This window comes from Hyperolius riggenbachi, chromosome 12, assembly GCF_040937935.1.
Source record: "Hyperolius riggenbachi isolate aHypRig1 chromosome 12, aHypRig1.pri, whole genome shotgun sequence".
In the NCBI taxonomy this organism is placed as follows: domain Eukaryota; kingdom Metazoa; phylum Chordata; class Amphibia; order Anura; family Hyperoliidae; genus Hyperolius; species Hyperolius riggenbachi.
This window is the reverse complement of record NC_090657.1, coordinates 192,533,083-192,551,328: the sequence shown is the minus strand read 5'-3', so window position 1 is coordinate 192,551,328 and position 18,246 is coordinate 192,533,083. Positions and strand designations below refer to the sequence as shown.

Genomic DNA, 18,246 nt, shown 5'->3' with positions numbered 1-18,246 from the left:
TCAAGGGCGGAGGCGGGGAGGGACTCGGGTGGCTGGGAGAAGGACAACCAGTCAGAGACGCAGGAAGTAGAAGGGCTGGAGGACGTGCAGAGAGGCGAGGTGTCGGGAAGGACAGCGGGGCCGGAAAGTGGGGTATCTGGGACTGGGGTGCAGCAGGGTGAGGTGTCTGGAATTAAAGTGGCACAGGAGGATGGGGTGTCTGAGAGGACAGGATTGCAGGAGTGTGAGGTGTATGGAAGTATAGCGCTGCAGCAGGGTGAGGTATCAGGAAGTATAGGGGTGCAGGAGTGTGAGGTGTATGGAAGTATAGCGCTGCAGCAGGGTGAGGTATCAGGAAGTATAGGGGTGCAGGAGTGTGAGGTGTATGGAAGTATAGCGCTGCAGCAGGGTGAGGTGTATGGAAGTATAGGGCTGCAGCAGGGTGAGGTATCAGGAAGTATAGGGGTGCAGCAGGGTGAGGTATCAGGAAGTATAGGGGTGCAGGAGTGTGAGGTGTATGGAAGTATAGCGCTGCAGCAGGGTGAGGTGTATGGAAGTATAGGGCTGCAGCAGGGGGAGGTATCAGGAAGTATAGGGGTGCAGCAGGGTGAGGTGTATGGAAGTATAGCGCTGCAGCAGGGTGAGGTGTATGGAAGTATAGGGCTGCAGCAGGGTGAGGTATCAGGAAGTATAGGGGTGCAGCAGGGTGAGGTGTATGGAAGTATAGGGGTGCAGCAGGGTGAGGTGTTTAGAAGTATAGGGGTGCAGCAGGATGAGGTGTATGGAAGTATAGGGGTGCAGCAGGGTGAGGGGATAGGGATGCAGGAGTGTAAGGAGTCTGGGAGAAAAGGGGTGCAGGAGTGTGAGGTGTCTGGAGGGGCAGGGGTGCAGCATGGTGAGGTGTCTGGAATTATAGGGGTGCAGCAGGGTGTGGTGTCTGGAATTATAGGGGTGCAGGAGTTTGAGGTATCTGGAGGGACAATGGTGAAGCAGTTTGAGGTGTCTGAGAGGACAGGGGTGCAGCTGTTTGGGGGGACAGGACTGCAGGCGAGTGAAGTAACTATCTGGAGGGGCAGGGGTGCAGAATGGTATAGTCTCTGGAGGGACAGGGGTGCAGAACGGTATGGTGTCTGGGGGGGTAGGGGTGCAGAACGGTATGGTGTCTGGAGGGGCAGGGGTGCAGAACGGTATGGTGTCTGGAGGGGTAGGGGTGCAGAACCGTATGGTGTCTGGAGGGGCAGGGGTGCAGAACGGTATGGTGTCTGAAGCGGCAGGGGTGCAGAACGGTATGGTGTCTGGAGGGGCAGGGGTGCAGAACGGTATGGTGTCTGGAGGGGCAGGGGTGCAGAACGGTATGGTGTCTGGAGGGGCAGGGGTGCAGAACGGTATGGTGTCTGGAGGGGCAGGGGTGCAGAACGGTATGCTGTCTGGAGGGGTAGGGGTGCAGAATGGTATGGTGTCTGGAGGGGCAGGGGTGCAGAACGGTATGGTGTCTGGAGGGGCAGGGGTGCAGAACGGTATGCTGTCTGGAGGGGTAGGGGTGCAGAACGGTATGGTGTCTGGAGGGGCAGAGGTGCAGAACGGTATGGTGTCTGGAAGGATAGGAGTGCAGGAGGATGAGGTGTCTGGAAGGATAGGGGTGCAGGAGGTTGTGGTGTCTGGAAGGATAGGGGTGCAGGAGGATGCAGTGTCTGGAAGGATAGGGGTGCAGGAGGGTTTGGTGTCTGGAAGGATAGGGGTGCAGGAGGATGCAGTGTCTGGGTGGATAGGGGTGCAGGAGGATGCGGTGTCTGTAAGGATAGGGGTGCAGGAGGGTGTAGTGTCTGGAAGGATAGGGGTGCAGGAGGATGCAGTGTCTGGATGGATAGAGGTGCAGGAGGATGCGGTGTCTGTAAGGATAGGGGTGCAGGAGGATGCAGCGTCTGGATGGATGGGAGTACAGGAGGATGCAGTGTCTGGAAGGATAGGGGTGCAGGAGGGTGTGGTGTTTGGATGGATGGGAGTACAGGAGGATGCGGTGTCTGGAAGGATAGGGGTGCAGGAGGATGCAGTGTCTGGAAGGATAGGGGTGCAGGAGGGTGTGATGTCTGGAAGGATAGGGGTGCAGGAGGATGCAGTGTCTGGATGGATAGGGGTGCAGGGGGATGCGGTGTGTAAGGATTGGGGTGCAGGAGGATGCAGCGTCTGGATGGATGGGAGTACAGGAGGATGAGGTGTCTGGAAGGATAGGGGTGCAGGAGGGTGTGGTGTCTGGATGGATGGGAGTACAGGAGGATGCTGTGTCTGGAAGGATAGGGGTGCAGGAGGGTGTGGTGTCTGGAAGGATAGGGGTGCAGGAGGATGCGGTGTCTGGAAGGATAGGGGTGCAGGATGATGCATTGTCTGGATGGATGGGAGTACAGGAGGATGAGGTGTCTGGAAGGATAGGGGTGCAGGAGGGTGTGGTGTCTGGATGGATAGGGGTGCAGGAGGATGCATTGTCTGGAAGGATAGGGGTGCAGGAGGATGCGGGGTCTGGAAGGATAGGGGTGCAGGAGGATGCATTGTCAGGAAGGATAGGGGTGCAGGAGGATGCGGTGTCTGGAAGGATAGGGGTGCAGGAGGGTGTAGTGTCTGGAAGGATAGGGGTGCAGGAGGGTGTGGTGTCTGGATGGATAGGGGTGCAGGAGGGTGTGGTGTCTGGATGGATAGGGGTGCAGGAGGGTGTGGTGTCTGGATGGATAGGGGTGCAGGAGGATGCAGTGTCTGTAAGGATAGGGGTACAGGATGATGCCGTACCTGGATGGATGGGAGTACAGGAGGATGCGGTGTCTGTAAGGATAGGGGTGGAGGACTATGCAGTGTCTGGAAGTACAGGGACACAGGAGGGTGAGGTCTCTGTACAGGAATGGGAGCAGTTGTTGCAGAGACTATGTGACTGAAATGCAGAACATTGCCTGTGTCCTGGAAGGGTTAACAGAGGCAGCCCTGCAGAAGGGGAAGCAGAGCTGTGCTCTACAGCAGGAGGAAGTTGCAGTGTTTTGTACAATGCAGAATCACCAGGCCATGCCAGACCTGTCACCAGTAACCGAGGAAACCCCAGCGCTCAGTGACAGTCAGCGGTATGCCCAGCTCTTCACTGCTGACACCTGCCCAGAGGTTTGTATACAAAACGTGTGTTTCTGTGACACCAAACTGCCTTCAGACCCGGTAGCCCTGCCCTCCTCACACCGCTGTGCTGCTTGTTGTTTGAACAAACAACGGCATTGACTGCCAGTTAGCTAATTCCCTATCATTCTGCAACCGGCATTTCTGCCATTCACTCTAACTGGCACAGGAATATTACTTCCTGCTGGAAGCTGAACAGAGAGACGATCTGCTGCCTGTAACAGCCTGATGCCATTATCCTGAGAGTAAACCTAGACTCCTGATTGGCTTCTACAGGCAGCTCAAGCAATCTGATTGGCCTGCAGGGGCAGCACAGAGAGTTTAACTATTCTTGTGGATAGAGTGTGTTATTTGACAGCCAGATGTTATTTTTTATTATCATTCTAATCTAAGAGATCCTTTGGGCCTAATCAATCCTGATTCACTCTTGCCCAGTAATAGATATTATTAAGCAGCTTCCTACTCTATCACAAAGCGTGTGGTTCTAATGAATTCAATTACATTCAGTCCCATTGGTAAATGTACTCGGCATCATGCGATACTGATTATTGAATGAGTCGCATATTTTAGCTTATGCCCAATTTTATGTTTTACTTGAACATTTTAAAGTGGTGTTATCAAAAATGTTGTTTTCCTCTAAAACATTAAACTTACAAAAAATGAATATAAAACACTATAAGATCTTCTCTGATGTCCTTTGAATGCATATTTGTACCTCCCTGAAGCTGACTGATATCATTGCCGACCGCAGGACAAATGACCAGATATACTCCTAGAGAAGTCATTATTGATCAAATATAGGAGATAAAGTTCTCTCCATGCCCTTTTAGGTTCTGCAGAGTTCATCCATTCCATTGTAGGCTTGGCTGGGGTTCCTCTATGCTATGTGTGTCATATGTGGGGTAATTGTTGCAGTTTTTACATGGGGCAATTGCTGCACTGTGGGATAATTGTTGCTGTTCATATGTGGGACGATTGTTGCATTTCATATGTGGGGTGGGGGTGATTCCTGCATTTGTAACGTGGGGCTGGCGATGGCAACATATGAAATATGACAATGGTACTATTGTTAACCAAGAGGTGTGTAACAGAAGTAGAAGGCAGAACTCAGAAAACTGGCACCACAATTTTATGCAGGGGTTTTCCAAGACCTGGATTTTTTGTAGGGGTTCCTCAACTCTAAAAAGGTTGAGAAATGCTTGATACACACCGTGCAATTTCCTGTCAGACCAGTTGAATCGATTATTTCCGACAGGTCTGATCTTATTTCCAATCAGTTTTGTATAGAAGTGATTGGAAATCAGATCACACCTGACAGAAATAATCGATTCGACCTGTCTTTCTAATGTGAAATTGCATGGTGTGTACCAGACATCAGACTATAGATGAAATTTGATGACAATACCAATTATAAATATTAAGCCAATTATAAATATATCACTTTGGGCGTTAACAGAATCGTCTGCCTGTGCATGAAATGCTGCGATCTGATTTGTTCTTTATGACTTGCCCCCTCCCCCTTCCCTTGGAACATGGATGTGGCAAACTGGTACTCTTAGTTGCTCCTTTTTGTCTACAAAGGGCGTTTTGGATCAATCCTGGTCCTGGCAAGTCTGGAGCATTGATTGCAGCACTCTCTATGCTGCCTGCTCTTCTCTCATCCCCCCTCCCCCACCATTGATCGTTGGCTATAATCAATCAATCAGCGCACGTTGAAGGTCTCCACATGCAGTCAAATCGGTCAATATTGAGCAGTGGGAGGACTGCAGAGGGGAAGGCAGAGCAGAGAATCCCGTGCTGGGTCCATGGCTTTGTACCGCACTACTGTATCAATGCAAAAGCACGGAGAGCTGTGGTGTCCAATCATTATGACTGTAGGGTTTCTCTAATCTGCAAGTTGAGGTACATTGTCTCGGGAGGATTGATCAGCAGCCAGACCGGACAATAATTGAACCGTGTGTGGCTGGTTTAAAGGCCGACTCCAGGGAGCAGATATGGTTGTTATTGATTGTGTCGTTAAGGTTTAAACCTCAGGTGGGTTTTTACTGCTATCTTCTGTCCCATGCTGTTAGAATTGACATCACTTCCTGTTCAGTCAAGAAGTGTGAAGGGAAACCCCTCCCACAAGTGACAGGGATACCAACATATAAAACACGTTTTGCAGACTGGGTAGAGGACCACCAGTTTTCAGGTTAAAGGACACATTTGAGAAAAAAAAAACAAGATCTACTTACCTGGGGCTTCCTCCAGCCCCTGGCAGCCTATCTGTCCCTTGCCGCAGCTCTGGTGTCCCCTCCGTTGCAGATGCCGACCTCCCCAGTATCTTCTGTACCTGCGTGAGCACATAGTCACTGCACAGGCACAGTAGTTCTGCGCCTGCACCAAACACACCTGGCGTGGTCGGCATCTGCAAAAGAAGGGACCCCGGGATATGCGGCAAGGGACAGATAGGCTGCCGCGGGCTGGAGGAAGCCCCTGGTAAGTTGATCTTGTTTTTTTTTTTTTTTTTTCCTTGGACCTGTCCTTTAAGCAGGGCTGTGGAGTCGGAGAAATTTTGGGTACCTGGAGTCGGAGTCGGTGGTTTCAGTAAACTGAAGGAGTCGGAATTGGATGATTTTTGAACCAAATCCATAGCCTTTGTAAAAATTAGACTGAGGAGTCGGAGCAATTTTGGATTCTCTACGTTTGCTGCAATGACTGTAAACCCTTAAAGGGAAGGTCCAAGCAAAATAAAAAAATGAGTTTCACTTACCTGGGGCTTCTACCAGCCCCATGCAGCCATCCTGTGCCCTCGTAGTCACTCACTGCTGCTCCAGTCCCCCGCTGGCAGCTTGCCGACCTCTGGGTTGGCGGGCCGCATTGCGTACATTTTTACGCATTCCCGTTAGTGCAGGAACATTAACACATACATTTTTACGCATTACTGGTTCCATTTTTTACACATTCCCGCTAGTGCAGGAACATTAACACATACATTTTTACGCATTACTGGTTCAATGCGTAAAAATGTACGCATTGAATCAGTAACGCGTAAAAATGTATGTGTTAATGTTCCTGCACTAGCGGGAATGTGTAAAAATGTACGCAATGCGTCCTGCCGACCTCCGAGGTCGGCAAGCTGCCAGCGGGGGACTGGAGCAGCAGTGAGTGACTACGAGGGCACAGGATGGCTGCATGGGGCTGGTAGAAGCCCCAGGTAAGTAAAACTCATTTTTTTTATTTTGCTTGAACCTTCCCTTTAAGCTAGCACTAGGCTAGCTAGTACAAGTGTCCGGCACCCCCAATCCCCTGCAATCCCCCCCCCCGACCCCCCCATTTATACATTACCCAGCCTGGATCCAGCTATCGCGCAGTCTCCCTGCTCAGCTCCGGTCTCTCTATGGGGAGGATCGGGTTTGCGCATGACGTCATGATGTTGGCGACGTCATGTGTGATCCTCCCCATAGTGAAGAGGCTGCGCCGATCGCTGGATCCAGGCTGGGTAATGTATAAACATGGGATCGGGGGTGCCGGACACTTGTACCAGCTAGCCTAGTGCTAGCAGAAGGTTTTGGCAGCTATTACAGCAAATTAATTCATCCTGGGGCACAAAGTAACAAAACCTCCTGAGCAGCATAAGGCTCAGGAGGTTAAAGTGTAGCAGAGACAACAATTAGTCTAAGTTTTATATACAGTGCCTTGCAAAAGTATTTGGCCCCCTTGAAGTTTTCCACATTTTGTCATATTACTGCCACAAACATGAATCAATTTTATTGGAATTCCACGTGAAAGACCAATACAAAGTGGTGTACACGTGAGAAGTGGAACGAAGATCATACATGATTCCAAACATTTTTTACAAATAAATAACTGCAAAGTGGGGTGTGCGTAATTATTCGGCCCCCTGAGTCAATACTTTGTAGAACCACCTTTTGCTGAAATTACAGCTGCCAGTCTTTTAGGGTATGTCTCTACCAGCTTTTCACATCTAAAGACTGAAATCCTTGCCCATTCTTCTTTGCAAATCAGCTCCAGCTCAGTCAGATTAGATGGACAGCGTTTTCAGATCTTCCCACAGATTCTCGATTGGATTTAGATCTGGACTTTGACTGGGCCATTCTAACACATGGATATGTTTTGTTTTAAACCATTCCATTGTTGCCCTGGCTTTATGTTTAGGGTCGTTGTCCTGCTGAAAGGTGAACCTCTGCCCCAGTCTCAGGTCTATTGCAGTCTCCAAGAGGTTTTCTTCCAAGATTGCCCTGTATTTGGCTCCATCCATCTTCCCATCAACTCTGACCAGCTTTTCTGTCCCTACTGAAGAGAAGCACCCCCAGAGTATGATGCTGCCACCACCATATTTGACAGTGGGGATGGTGTGTTCAGAGTGATGTGCAGTGTAGGTTTTCCACCGTTTTGCATTTTGGCCAAAAAGTTCCACTTTGTTCTCATCTGACCAGAGCACCTTCTTCCACATGTTTGCTGTGTCCTCCACATGGCTTGTGACAAACTGCAAACGGGACTTCTTATGCTTTTCTGTTAACAATGGCTTTCTTCTTGTCACTCTTCCATAAGAGCCAACTTTGTGCAGTGCATGACTAATAGTTGTCCTATGGACAGATTCCCCCACCTGAGCTGTAGATCTCTGCAGCTCGTCCAGAGTCAGCATGGGCCTCTTGACTGCATTTCTGATGAGAGCTCGCCTTGTTCGGCCTGTGAGTTTAGGTGGACGGCCTTGTCTTGGTAGGTTTACAGTTGTGCCATACTCCTTCCATTTCTGAATGATCGCTTGAACAGTGCTCCGTGGGATGTTCAGGGCTTTGAAAATCTTTTTTGTATCCCAAGCCTGCTTTAAATTTCTCAATAACTTAATCCCTGACCTGTCTGGTGTGTTCTTTGGACTTCACGGTGTTGTTGCTCCCAATATTCTCTTAGACAACCTCTGAGGCCGTCACAGAGCAGCTGTATTTGTACTGACATTAGATTACACACAGGTGCACTCTATTTAGTCATTAGCACTCATCAGGCAATGTCTATGGGCAACTGACTGCACTCAGACCAAAGGGGGCTGAACAATTACGCACACCCCACTTTGCAGTTATTGATTTGTAAAAAATGTTTGCAATCATGTATGATCTTTGTTCCATTTCTCACATGTACACCACTTTGTATTGGTCTTTCACTTGGAATTCCAGTAAAATTGATTCATGTTTGTGGCAGTAATGTGACAAAATGTGGAAAACTTCAAAGGGGCTGAATACTTTTGCAAACCACTGTATACCTGGTGCTTCCTCCATCTCCATTTGCACGGATCGCTCCCACGCTGCCGTCCTCAGCCTTCTCTAGCGCTGGTACCGGTCCCGTAACTTCCTCCAGTCGCAGCCAGTCTGCACAAGAGAAGCGTGCCCTCTACGTATCTCTTCAGCGGCTGCTGGAGAGATACTTGAATAGCGCACTTCTCTTGCGCAGACTGGCTGCGACTGGAGGAAGTTATGGGACCCGGTGCAGGAGAAAGTTGAGGACGGCGGTGTGGGAGCGATCTGTGCAGATGGGGCTGGAGGAAGCCCCAGGTATGTATAACACTTTTCTATTTAGTCAGCTCTGGTACACTTTAAAGTGAACCCGAGGTGAGAGTGATATGGAGGCTGCCATATTTTTTTCCGTCGTCTGGCAGTACTGCTGTTCTACTCGGCTGCAGTAGTGCCTGAATCACACACCTGAAACAAGCATGCAGCTAATGTCCGTTCTGACAATATTGTCAGAAACGCCTGATCTGCTGCATGCTTGTTCCGGGTCTATGGATAAAGGTATTTGAGGCAGAGGATCAGCAGGACAGCCAGGCAGCCAGTAAACTTACCATTTACTGTCCATGGTGGCAGCCATTTTGTCTTGTCTTGGATTTAGGTTCAGCAGGTATAGCTGTAGCTGGCAGTATGCTGAGGTGGCTGATCCACATCCCAGCAGTAGCATGCGTAGCGTATTCACACAATGCAATAAAACAATATTGCTGCCATACTTTTTTTTCCAAGTAAACTACAATTTATTACATTTAACTCTCTGCTGATAGTTAATCTGAGATAATTCCCTTTTAATGAGAGTTATTTTTGTTCCTGTCAGGCGCAGGGTTTGGAAAATGTTATCGAGGAGATGCTAATCCGCCTGGATGAGTTCTGCGCCATGATGGACATGGTGAGTCCATATTACACTGTTATTCCAGCACTGACAAAAGATGGCTGCTGCCTCACACACAAAATGGAGCCTGACAGACAACACTGCCCCTATAGGCCTCAGCTGGGCTGGGAGCTCTGTGTCTGTGCGTTGCTGGCAGCTGGGAGGGGTGACGTCATCTGTCATACACTGAACCGCCGGTAGGTGAGCAGCAGACACGCTGACACAGCAGCCATTTTACAAGCTGCTCCCATATATCCCTCTGAGGAGATGGCTATGCTGTTATGACACAGAGCAGTTAGGGCGGACACTAGGTGGCAGTAGCGGGAAACAAGTAGGTTAGCGCAGAGCAGTGCTTGCTGTGCTTAGTTAACCTGTTCTTGGCTGAGGTGCAGAACAGAGGTTGGTAGCACACAGTGCAGCCAGCTTTATTAACCCTACAAATGCCCAAGAATAATAAATAGAGGGGTTTTTTTTGAAAAAGAAAAAAGAAAATTATGACAGCCAACTTTGAGAGAATTTATAATGACGCTTAAAGTGTACTTTTCTGCAGCAGCTGCTGCTCTCTTGAGTGCGGTTACTGATGCACTTCAAATCACACAGCGGTTGCCCTGATCAAATGAAATTGAGGTGTGGTCATTTCTAAGGCAGGCAGATGAAATGAAGCGGACCTGAACTCCGATAAGCAACAGCATAATAAACTTTAAACAAAGACATTTCTTTGAATCCTGGAATAAATCTGCACTGTTTCTACTTCCTGCTTTCATGGAAGCAGACATATTGTTAACAGCCTGTGCTTTCAAATGAGCTTATCTGCCATCTCTGCCGTGACAGTCATGTGACACGAGGGAGAGGTCAAATTACAACTTGTGATTAGACACAAATGAGGGGGAATTAGACAGGATAAGCTCTCTTAATACATACAGGGTGGATTTCTCTATGTTTTCCTTCTGTCCTGTGCAAGAGTTCAGGTCCACTTTAAAGCATGGTTGAGTTAATGATCAATATCCCCAATCTCAGTTATTTACCTGGCTATCCACCTCACACTACTCGGTATTGATCCAAATTTATCGATCACACGTGTCAGCGCTCAATACAGAAGAAAGATGCGAGATTATCGATTCAAGCCTGCTGCTCCTCTACCTCACCCCCATCCCGCAGCATTGGATTGAGATAAGGGCCCTCCCTATCAGTGTTCGATTGATACTTGAGATAAAATGGATTGGGAAGGGCTGTGGTTTTGCAGCTCAGTAATTTTACTGAATCACATGTCTAATATATCAAAAAGCATGTAAACGCTTGGCTTATGTATTGGAATGAGATGGAGCACATCAGAGCGATGTGATCTTCTCCAAAATGTAAACGCGGGTCCTGCAGCATTTCTGAGGCGATTCGGCCTCAATGTTAAGTATAGGAAAGTGGAAAACCACTCTTAAAACCGCTAGAACAGAGCGACTTTCCTAGCATTTCTTAGCAAAAGCAGGTCACTTTCAGGTCAAATTGAGGTGTATAATTTTGGTGTGTATCGTCCTCCCTACGATTCCTTCCTACTTCTTTTATACACTTTCAGGTCAAAGTGTCAAAAAAAATTAAATTCTCTACACCAAAAGTCTCCAAAGATCGCTAGGCATAACTAGAAAATTGCTAGGCACATGCCTGAAATTGCTTCTAAAAACGCGAAGTGTTTGCGATTACGCTAGTGAGTTTTGGTGTGCACTGGCCCTAAGGCACTGGTGTCAATTGTGGCCCTCCTTGCCATTTTATGTGGCCCTCGAGAGCTTCAAATATGCACCATTGTATGCAGTAACAGAACAACAGTACACTACCTTTCCATCCAGAGGATGCCAGTGAAACAACCATGGGACCTTCCTGGGAAATTAGCATGGACCCCCCTCCTTGGGTCCAAATCTCCCTGTGTGGCTGATAAACCACAAAAGCCTACATATTAGGCCTGAAAGATAAATCGAATTTAAATCAAAATCGTGATCACCAAGATCACAATTTCAGAATCGTCAAAGCGGCAAATATCGCAATCACGTCATTTCCACATGGGGAAGTTTAAAGAAGCGCCTTCAAACTTTCCCAAAGTCCCAGCGTGTGCGGCCCGCAGCATTGGACATACCTTCCGTCCTCTAATCGCCCTCTGCCGGCTCTTGTGCTTGGGCAAAACTATGCGTTCCTGTAAGTCACATGACATACAGGAAGTATTCTGTGCATTTGAGCCTGCAAGAGGCGAAGTGGATAGACGGGCATCGCTGGACTCGTGCTGGAAGCTATGTCCAGAACTGATGCAGCTTGGGGCACAGAGGGGGCACAGAGAGAGACACAGGAGACACAGAGAGGGCACAAAGGGGGCAAGAGAGAGACCCAAAGGAGGCATGAAGAGGCAAAGGGGGCACAAGGAGAGACAGGGGGACAGAGGGGGAACATACAGGCACAGGGGGTGGAACAAAGCTTGATTTGAAGGAAATCGTGAATCGAATTGAAATCGCAATTTCGGACGGAAATCGCTCAATTCAATTTTTTCCTAAAATCGTTCAGGCCTACTACATATCCTTCCCCCTGGCACCGTCTCCCCACATAGAGTAGCAGCAGAGCAGTGTAATCTGCTCCAGCAATGTGTTGCACCCCTTCTGTTCTTCCTGGCCGTTGCACACTCCCAATCACATGACATGCATTCAGAGCCAGAGATATGCAGCATAGAGCAGGTGTCTATAAGGGAGATGCGAGAAGACCCAAACAGTGGAATGGGTACAAAATTCATGGATGATCCGGATGAAAACAAAGGAATGGGTAACTGGAGCCCCTTTGTAGTCAACAAGCAGTTCAATAGTAGATAGAGTGGATTGGCACCAGATGCTACTGACAGCAGACACACAGGGGGTAGCAGGTTAAAGAAGCCGTGCCTCCAGACCAGTAAAGCACAAATTGTATGTAGGTAGAGAAAAGTATCCAGGCACCAGTCGCAGCAATGATGCTTAAACAACCTTTAATTCAACCCCATAGTAATGACAGACAGAATGTGGAGGCCTGACAGCCGTTTCACAGGATTAACCTGCTTCCTCAGAGGCAACCATGCAGCAGTAAGAGATTTCCAAAACTGATAGGAGCCCCCAAAAGTTACTCCACTTGATTTATTTTTTCCGCTATAGTTTTGCTTTAATTTGTAAATCATGATATTAAACATGACAGCTGATAGCAGGACAAACATTTCAGGGGAACACACAGTCGTACTCTGAGGAAGTTAGATTCTGGGGACAGGCCCTCTGTGCCCATGTACATTAGTCAGTGATGTAAAACATGAATTACAGAACATGCAGAACAGACAGAAAAACTAAAAGAATTATCAGAGAACTCAGAATAAACTTTCATAGAGCTGTACTTGCATTTAACTTATTAAATATATATTTTACTAACATTTGCTGTTAAGTATACCTGTAGGACAGGCATGTCCAAAAGTCCATCCCGGGGCCAAATGCAGCCTGCCGAGTCTTTTCTGTTGGCCCATGAAGGTCTCTACAATTGTTAATTCCATGTGATCTGCAGGCCGTTGCTGTGGTGACGGATGTAGGGGCCACCTTATGTTGACACTCTGCCTCCGCTTTTGTTCGCTTGTAGGTAATCAGCCACCACTGTAGCAGTATTAGCCACTGATTAGCAGCTGCCACTGTGCCAGTAGCAGTAACAGCCACTGATTAGCATCTACCACTATGCCAGCTGCAGTAATAGCCACTGATTAGCAGCTGGCACTATGCCAGCAGCAGTAGTAGCCACTTATTAGCAGCTGCCACTGTGCCAGCAGCAGTACCAGCCACTGTTTAGCAGCTGCCACTGTGCCAGCAGCAGTACCAGCCACTGTTTAGCAGCTGCCACTGTGCCAGCAGCAGTAACAGCCACTGATTAGCAGCTGCCACTATGCCAGCAGCAGTAACAGCCACTGATTAGCAGCTGCCACTATGCCAGCAGCAGTAGCAGCCACTGATTAGCAGCCACCACTGTGCCAGCAGCAGTAACAGCCACACATGAGCAGCAACCACTGTGCCAGCAGCAGTAACAGCCACTGATTAGCAGCCGCCACTGTGACAGCAGCAGTAACAGCCACTGATTAGCAGGTGCCACTGTGCCAGCAGCAGTAACAGCCACTGATTAGCAGCTGCCACTGTGCCAGCAGCAATAACAGCCACTGATTAGCAGCCCCCACTATGCCAGCAGCATTAACAGCCACTGATTAGCAGCCACCACTTTGCCAGCAGCAGTAACAGCCACTGATTAGCAGCCCCCACTATGCCAGCAGCAGTAACAGACAATAATTAGCAGCTGCCACTATGCCAGCAGCAGTAACAGCCACTGATTAGCAGCCACCACTTTGCCAGCAGCAGTAACAGCCACTGATTAGCAGCCCCCACTATGCCAGCAGCAGTACCAGCCACTGATTAGCAGCCCCCACTATGCCAGCAGCAGTAACAGACACTAATTAGCAGCTGCCACTATGCCAGCAGCAGTAACAGCCACTGATTAGCAGCCACCACTTTGCCAGCAGCAGTAACAGACACTGATTAGCAGCCCCCACTATGCCAGCAGCAGTAACAGCCACTGATTAGCAGCCCCCACTATGCCAGCAGCAGTAACAGCCACTGATTAGCAGCCCCCACTTTGCCAGCAGCAGTAGCAGCCCCCACTATGCCAGCAGCAGTAACAACCACTGATTAGCAGCTGCCACTGTGCCAGCAGCAGTACCAGCTACTGATCAGCAGCTGCCACTATGCCAACAGCAGTAACAGCCACTGATTAGCAGCCCCCACTATGCCAGCAGCAGTAACAACCACTGATTAGCAGCTGCCACTGTGCCAGCAGCAGTACCAGCTACTGATCAGCAGCTGCCACTATGCCAGCAGCAGTAACAGCCACTGATTAGCAGCTGCCACTGTGCCAGCAGCAGTAACAGCCACTGATTAGCAGCCCCCACTATGCCAGCAGCAGTAACAACCACTGATTAGCAGCTACCACTGTGCCAGCAGCAGTACCAGCTACTGATCAGCAGCTGCCACTATGCCAGCAGCAGTAACAGCCACTGATTAGCAGCTGCCACTGTGCCAGCAGCAGTAACAGCCACTAATTAGCAGCTGCCACTATGCCAGCAGCAGTAACAGCCACTGATTAGCAGCCCCCACTATGCCAGCAGCAGTAACAGCCACTGATTAGCAGCCCCCACTTTGCCAGCAGCAGTAGCAGCCCCCACTATGCCAGCAGCAGTAACAACCACTGATTAGCAGCTGCCACTGTGCCAGCAGCAGTACCAGCTACTGATCAGCAGCTGCCACTATGCCAACAGCAGTAACAGCCACTGATTAGCAGCCCCCACTATGCCAGCAGCAGTAACAACCACTGATTAGCAGCTGCCACTGTGCCAGCAGCAGTAACAGCCATTGGTTAGAAGCCGCCACTGTGCTAACTGCACACGGTATATGGATTATTTCACATGGAAATGTTTAATTTGTCAAAACGTCACAGGCAAAGTGTACCTAATGGCAAGCAAGCCAAGGCAAGGAACGGCAATATGGCCTTTGGCCTGAAATTTTGGACACCTCTGCTGTAGGTAGAAAAGTGCCCCAAATAGACACTTACCTAAGTAGAGGTAAATTAGAGGTTTCCTCTGCCGCCCTCCACCTCACTGTCCAGCACTGGGACCTCTCTGAACCTCCCTGGCAGATGCATGTTGATGGAATGCGGACGAACTGCGCAGGTGCAGTACCACGGAGACGCTCATGCCTGGCTTTTCCCGCTGTGCATGAGAGTCTCCATGCTGCTGCGCAGACGCCAGCCTTCATGCCGCTGTGCAGTGTAGCTGCGCTTGTTCATGTGTGGGGACGTGACCACAAACATTCACAGGGTCCTGGGCAGAGGCGGTGATCTGCAGGAGGGTGCAGAGGCTTTTGTCTACTAAGGTAAGTACAGCAGAGTCCCTGGTATCCGGCACTGGCAGGGATTGCCTTATGCTGGATACTTGTGCCGAAAAAGCACTAACCTCTCCCCGGAAATACTCACCACGCCTCCAGCGATGTATTGTAATCTCCCTGCAGCTCCTGGCGGCTCTCCAGCATCCTTCCTGCATGTAAGCCAGCGTGTCACCTGACCTGCATTGGGTCACATGACCCGCTGGCTTCCATACACAGCACCAGAAAGCCGCTAGGAGCTGCAGGGAGACTACAAGATATCGCTGGAGGTGCGCTGAGGTTTTTAAATGCCCTTCAAACCCCTAAAATAGGTCCCCTGTTATTCGTCAGGCATGCTGGTTAGTTCAGACATCGGTTGCTAAATAAGTTGTGTCACTGTGCATTGTGGTCTGGAGGACACTGGGCCTGTTTGTGCCACAGATATTGTCCAGGTATGTTGACACCAGCACTAGCCAAAGCAGGAAGTATAATCCCAACTCACACAAAAATGACTATGCACAAATCTATTAGAAAATAAATAAATAATAATAATAATATGGTAGGGCATTATGCTATGACTATTGTAGGGATTTGGTTGTGAGCTCCTCTGAGGACAGACAGCGACAAGACTATGTACTCTGTAAAGTGCTGCTGAAGATGTTATTGCTATAAATACATAATCAAATTATGGTAGAGACATTAGACAATGACTATGATAGGGATTAGATTATGAGGACAGCCAGTGATGTGACTATGTATGTTGTTGAATAAAACCAAATGGGGTCTAAAAAAAGACAAAAATGTCAGTTCTATTAAACCTGCCAATTACCATGTGTTGGGGTGGGGGAGCAGATGTGTACATAATCTTGGAAACCCTACTGGGGTTATGTCCACACCAAGCCGGATGCCCAGTAGTGCATTTGCAGCACATCCTGGGAGGATAGGCTGTGCCCGCCCCGTGACACTTTGTTTACACTATCTACAGATGCCCGTCCTCGATGCCACCACCGGAGACAATACTGGAGGGGGCCCTGACAGAAGCATACTGTTGGGGCACCCAATTGAAATTATATGGACCAATAGGAAGCCTTCCTCCCCAAGCATTAAAGGGAAGCATTCCAGTTGGTTGGACAGAAGGTGACAGAAGCAGCGAACGACTGTATATGTCAAACAGCCTAGTGATAACAGACAATGGCCTCAATTCACTAAAATTATCTCCTGTCTTTAATAACTCATCTAGAGTTGTTACCGTGGTGATAAGGCATGTAGTATTTAGGAAACATTTTACCTCAGGCAAACCTAAAGTTAACTCTTCTGTCTTTAAGTTAACTCTTTAATCCTTAAAAAACCTCCAGAGTTAAAGACAGGCTGTTCATTAACTGCGTGTGAAAATAACTACAGAGGAGGTAACGTAACTACAGAGGAGGTAAATTAACTACAGAAGAGGTAACGTAAGGAATGAAGAGATAAGATAACTCTCCTACTGTGTGGAGGTAAGTTTTCTCTTGCCTTATTATCTCCAGCATGATCTTAGTGAATTGAGGCCAATGACCATTGCCATAGGCTTTCATTATTTCAATCTGCATATGCAGCTTCTGCTATGTCCGCAAAAGTTGTGCAGGAACTGAGTTTGCGCTTTAAATGTTAGTGTTAAAAATGGACTAGTCTGAACGGGTCCTATAGATAATAGAAGATCTGTTGGCATGTCTGTTGTGGAAAATGGTACTTATTTCTCTCTAGGTTGAACCTAGCTTAGTCTGTGCATAGTATTGCTTTTATGTATTAAAATAAATAAAAGGGCATGTAAACAATACCAGTTTCCTGGCAGTCCTGCTGAATCACACCCCTGAAACAAGCATGCAGTTAGTCCAGTCAGACCTCAGTCAGAGCACCTGATCTGTATGCTAGTTCAGGGTCTATGGCTAAAGGTGGCCATACAACAAGTGACTTGGTGGCCTATTGACAAGCTGATTCAGTTATTATAATCAGATGAAAATAGGTGGTGCCAAGAGCATGGCTGGTCGACCAATTGCAGGCTGAAATGTATCGGTCAGACATGCTGCAAGATGTAGGGCCGACATGCTTGATCGGGTGTGCAGCGTTAATGGTGTGCGATAACGGGGCCCTGAGCGATGACGCGACAGAACTCACCGGCGCTGTCCTACCTAAAATGTGTGTCCCCCCCTCCTCCCGTGCAGCATACTGTACCTGTCAGTGTCGGCTGTTGGCTCCAGCCTCCATCTGCATACATGCTCCCCATGTGGTTGCCAACATAACACGTGCGGTTTGCGTACGGAGCCTGGAGCCATCAGCGGACATAGACAGGGGAAGTATGGTGCACGAGGAAGGGGGGGGGGGGGGGGGTCATCAGATGCTGCACCACAACTTCACAAGGCCGATTCACGAGAGATTCCACGCTGAAATTGATTGGGGATTGGCCTGCAGTGTATTGGCAGCTGACAGATCTCTCTCAAATCAGATTCAATCAGAGAGAGATGTGTCTCTTGGTCAATCTGCCCATACATCGTCTGATGTATTGGTTAGAGGCAGAGAATTAGCAAGGCAGCCAGGCAATGTGCATTGTTTAAAAGGAAATAAATATGGCAGCCTCCTTATACCTCTTATTGGCTGTGAGGCTGAAACATAATATGAATGTGTCAGTCTGTTCAGTGCCGCTCATTCTGCAGAAATAGCGCCACTATTCTGTCAGTCACCTGATCACTGTATTTATAAACGGTGTGTTCTGTAGAAGGTGTCTCCATAGCCCCCATTCCTTGTCTGCTGTGTGTTCCCATTAATATATAGCTTGCTGTGACCTCCCAGCCAACCTTCCAACACACACAGTCCTCCAAGCAATGCTCTGATCTTCAGCGGGCAATTTTGTTCCTGTGTGGAAGTCATTGTCTGCATTTCATCTGCCATTTTGTATGATTTTGCTGCTGCTGGTGAGTTCCTGTGTGTGGTAGGAGAGGAGGGCGTGCTGACAGACTTCTATGAAGCAGGAAAATGCCACCTATTACGTCGCTGCCTGAAGAGGAAG

The 18,246-nt window shown here is 48.7% G+C and overlaps 1 protein-coding gene across 4 annotated transcripts in view; it reads left to right on the top strand.

Moving 5' to 3' along the window:
- Positions 1–1,524: 1,524 nt before the first annotated feature.
- The window catches only part of BCAS4 (breast carcinoma amplified sequence 4), a 128,318-nt gene continuing 111,596 nt past the window's right edge, over positions 1,525–18,246 (top strand). For 2 of the 4 annotated variants that reach the window (XR_011025421.1, XM_068264276.1), the window contains exons 1-2: positions 1,527–3,117; positions 9,223–9,294. Coding sequence is in view for 3 of the 4 variants with exons in the window: in XM_068264276.1 (XP_068120377.1) it covers positions 2,815–3,117; positions 9,223–9,294 (375 nt within the window). In the remaining variant the exon portion in view is untranslated. Of the gene's footprint in view, positions 3,118–9,222; positions 9,295–18,246 lie in introns of all 4 variants that reach the window. The other 2 variants (XM_068264277.1, XM_068264275.1) reach the window with 2 other exon arrangements.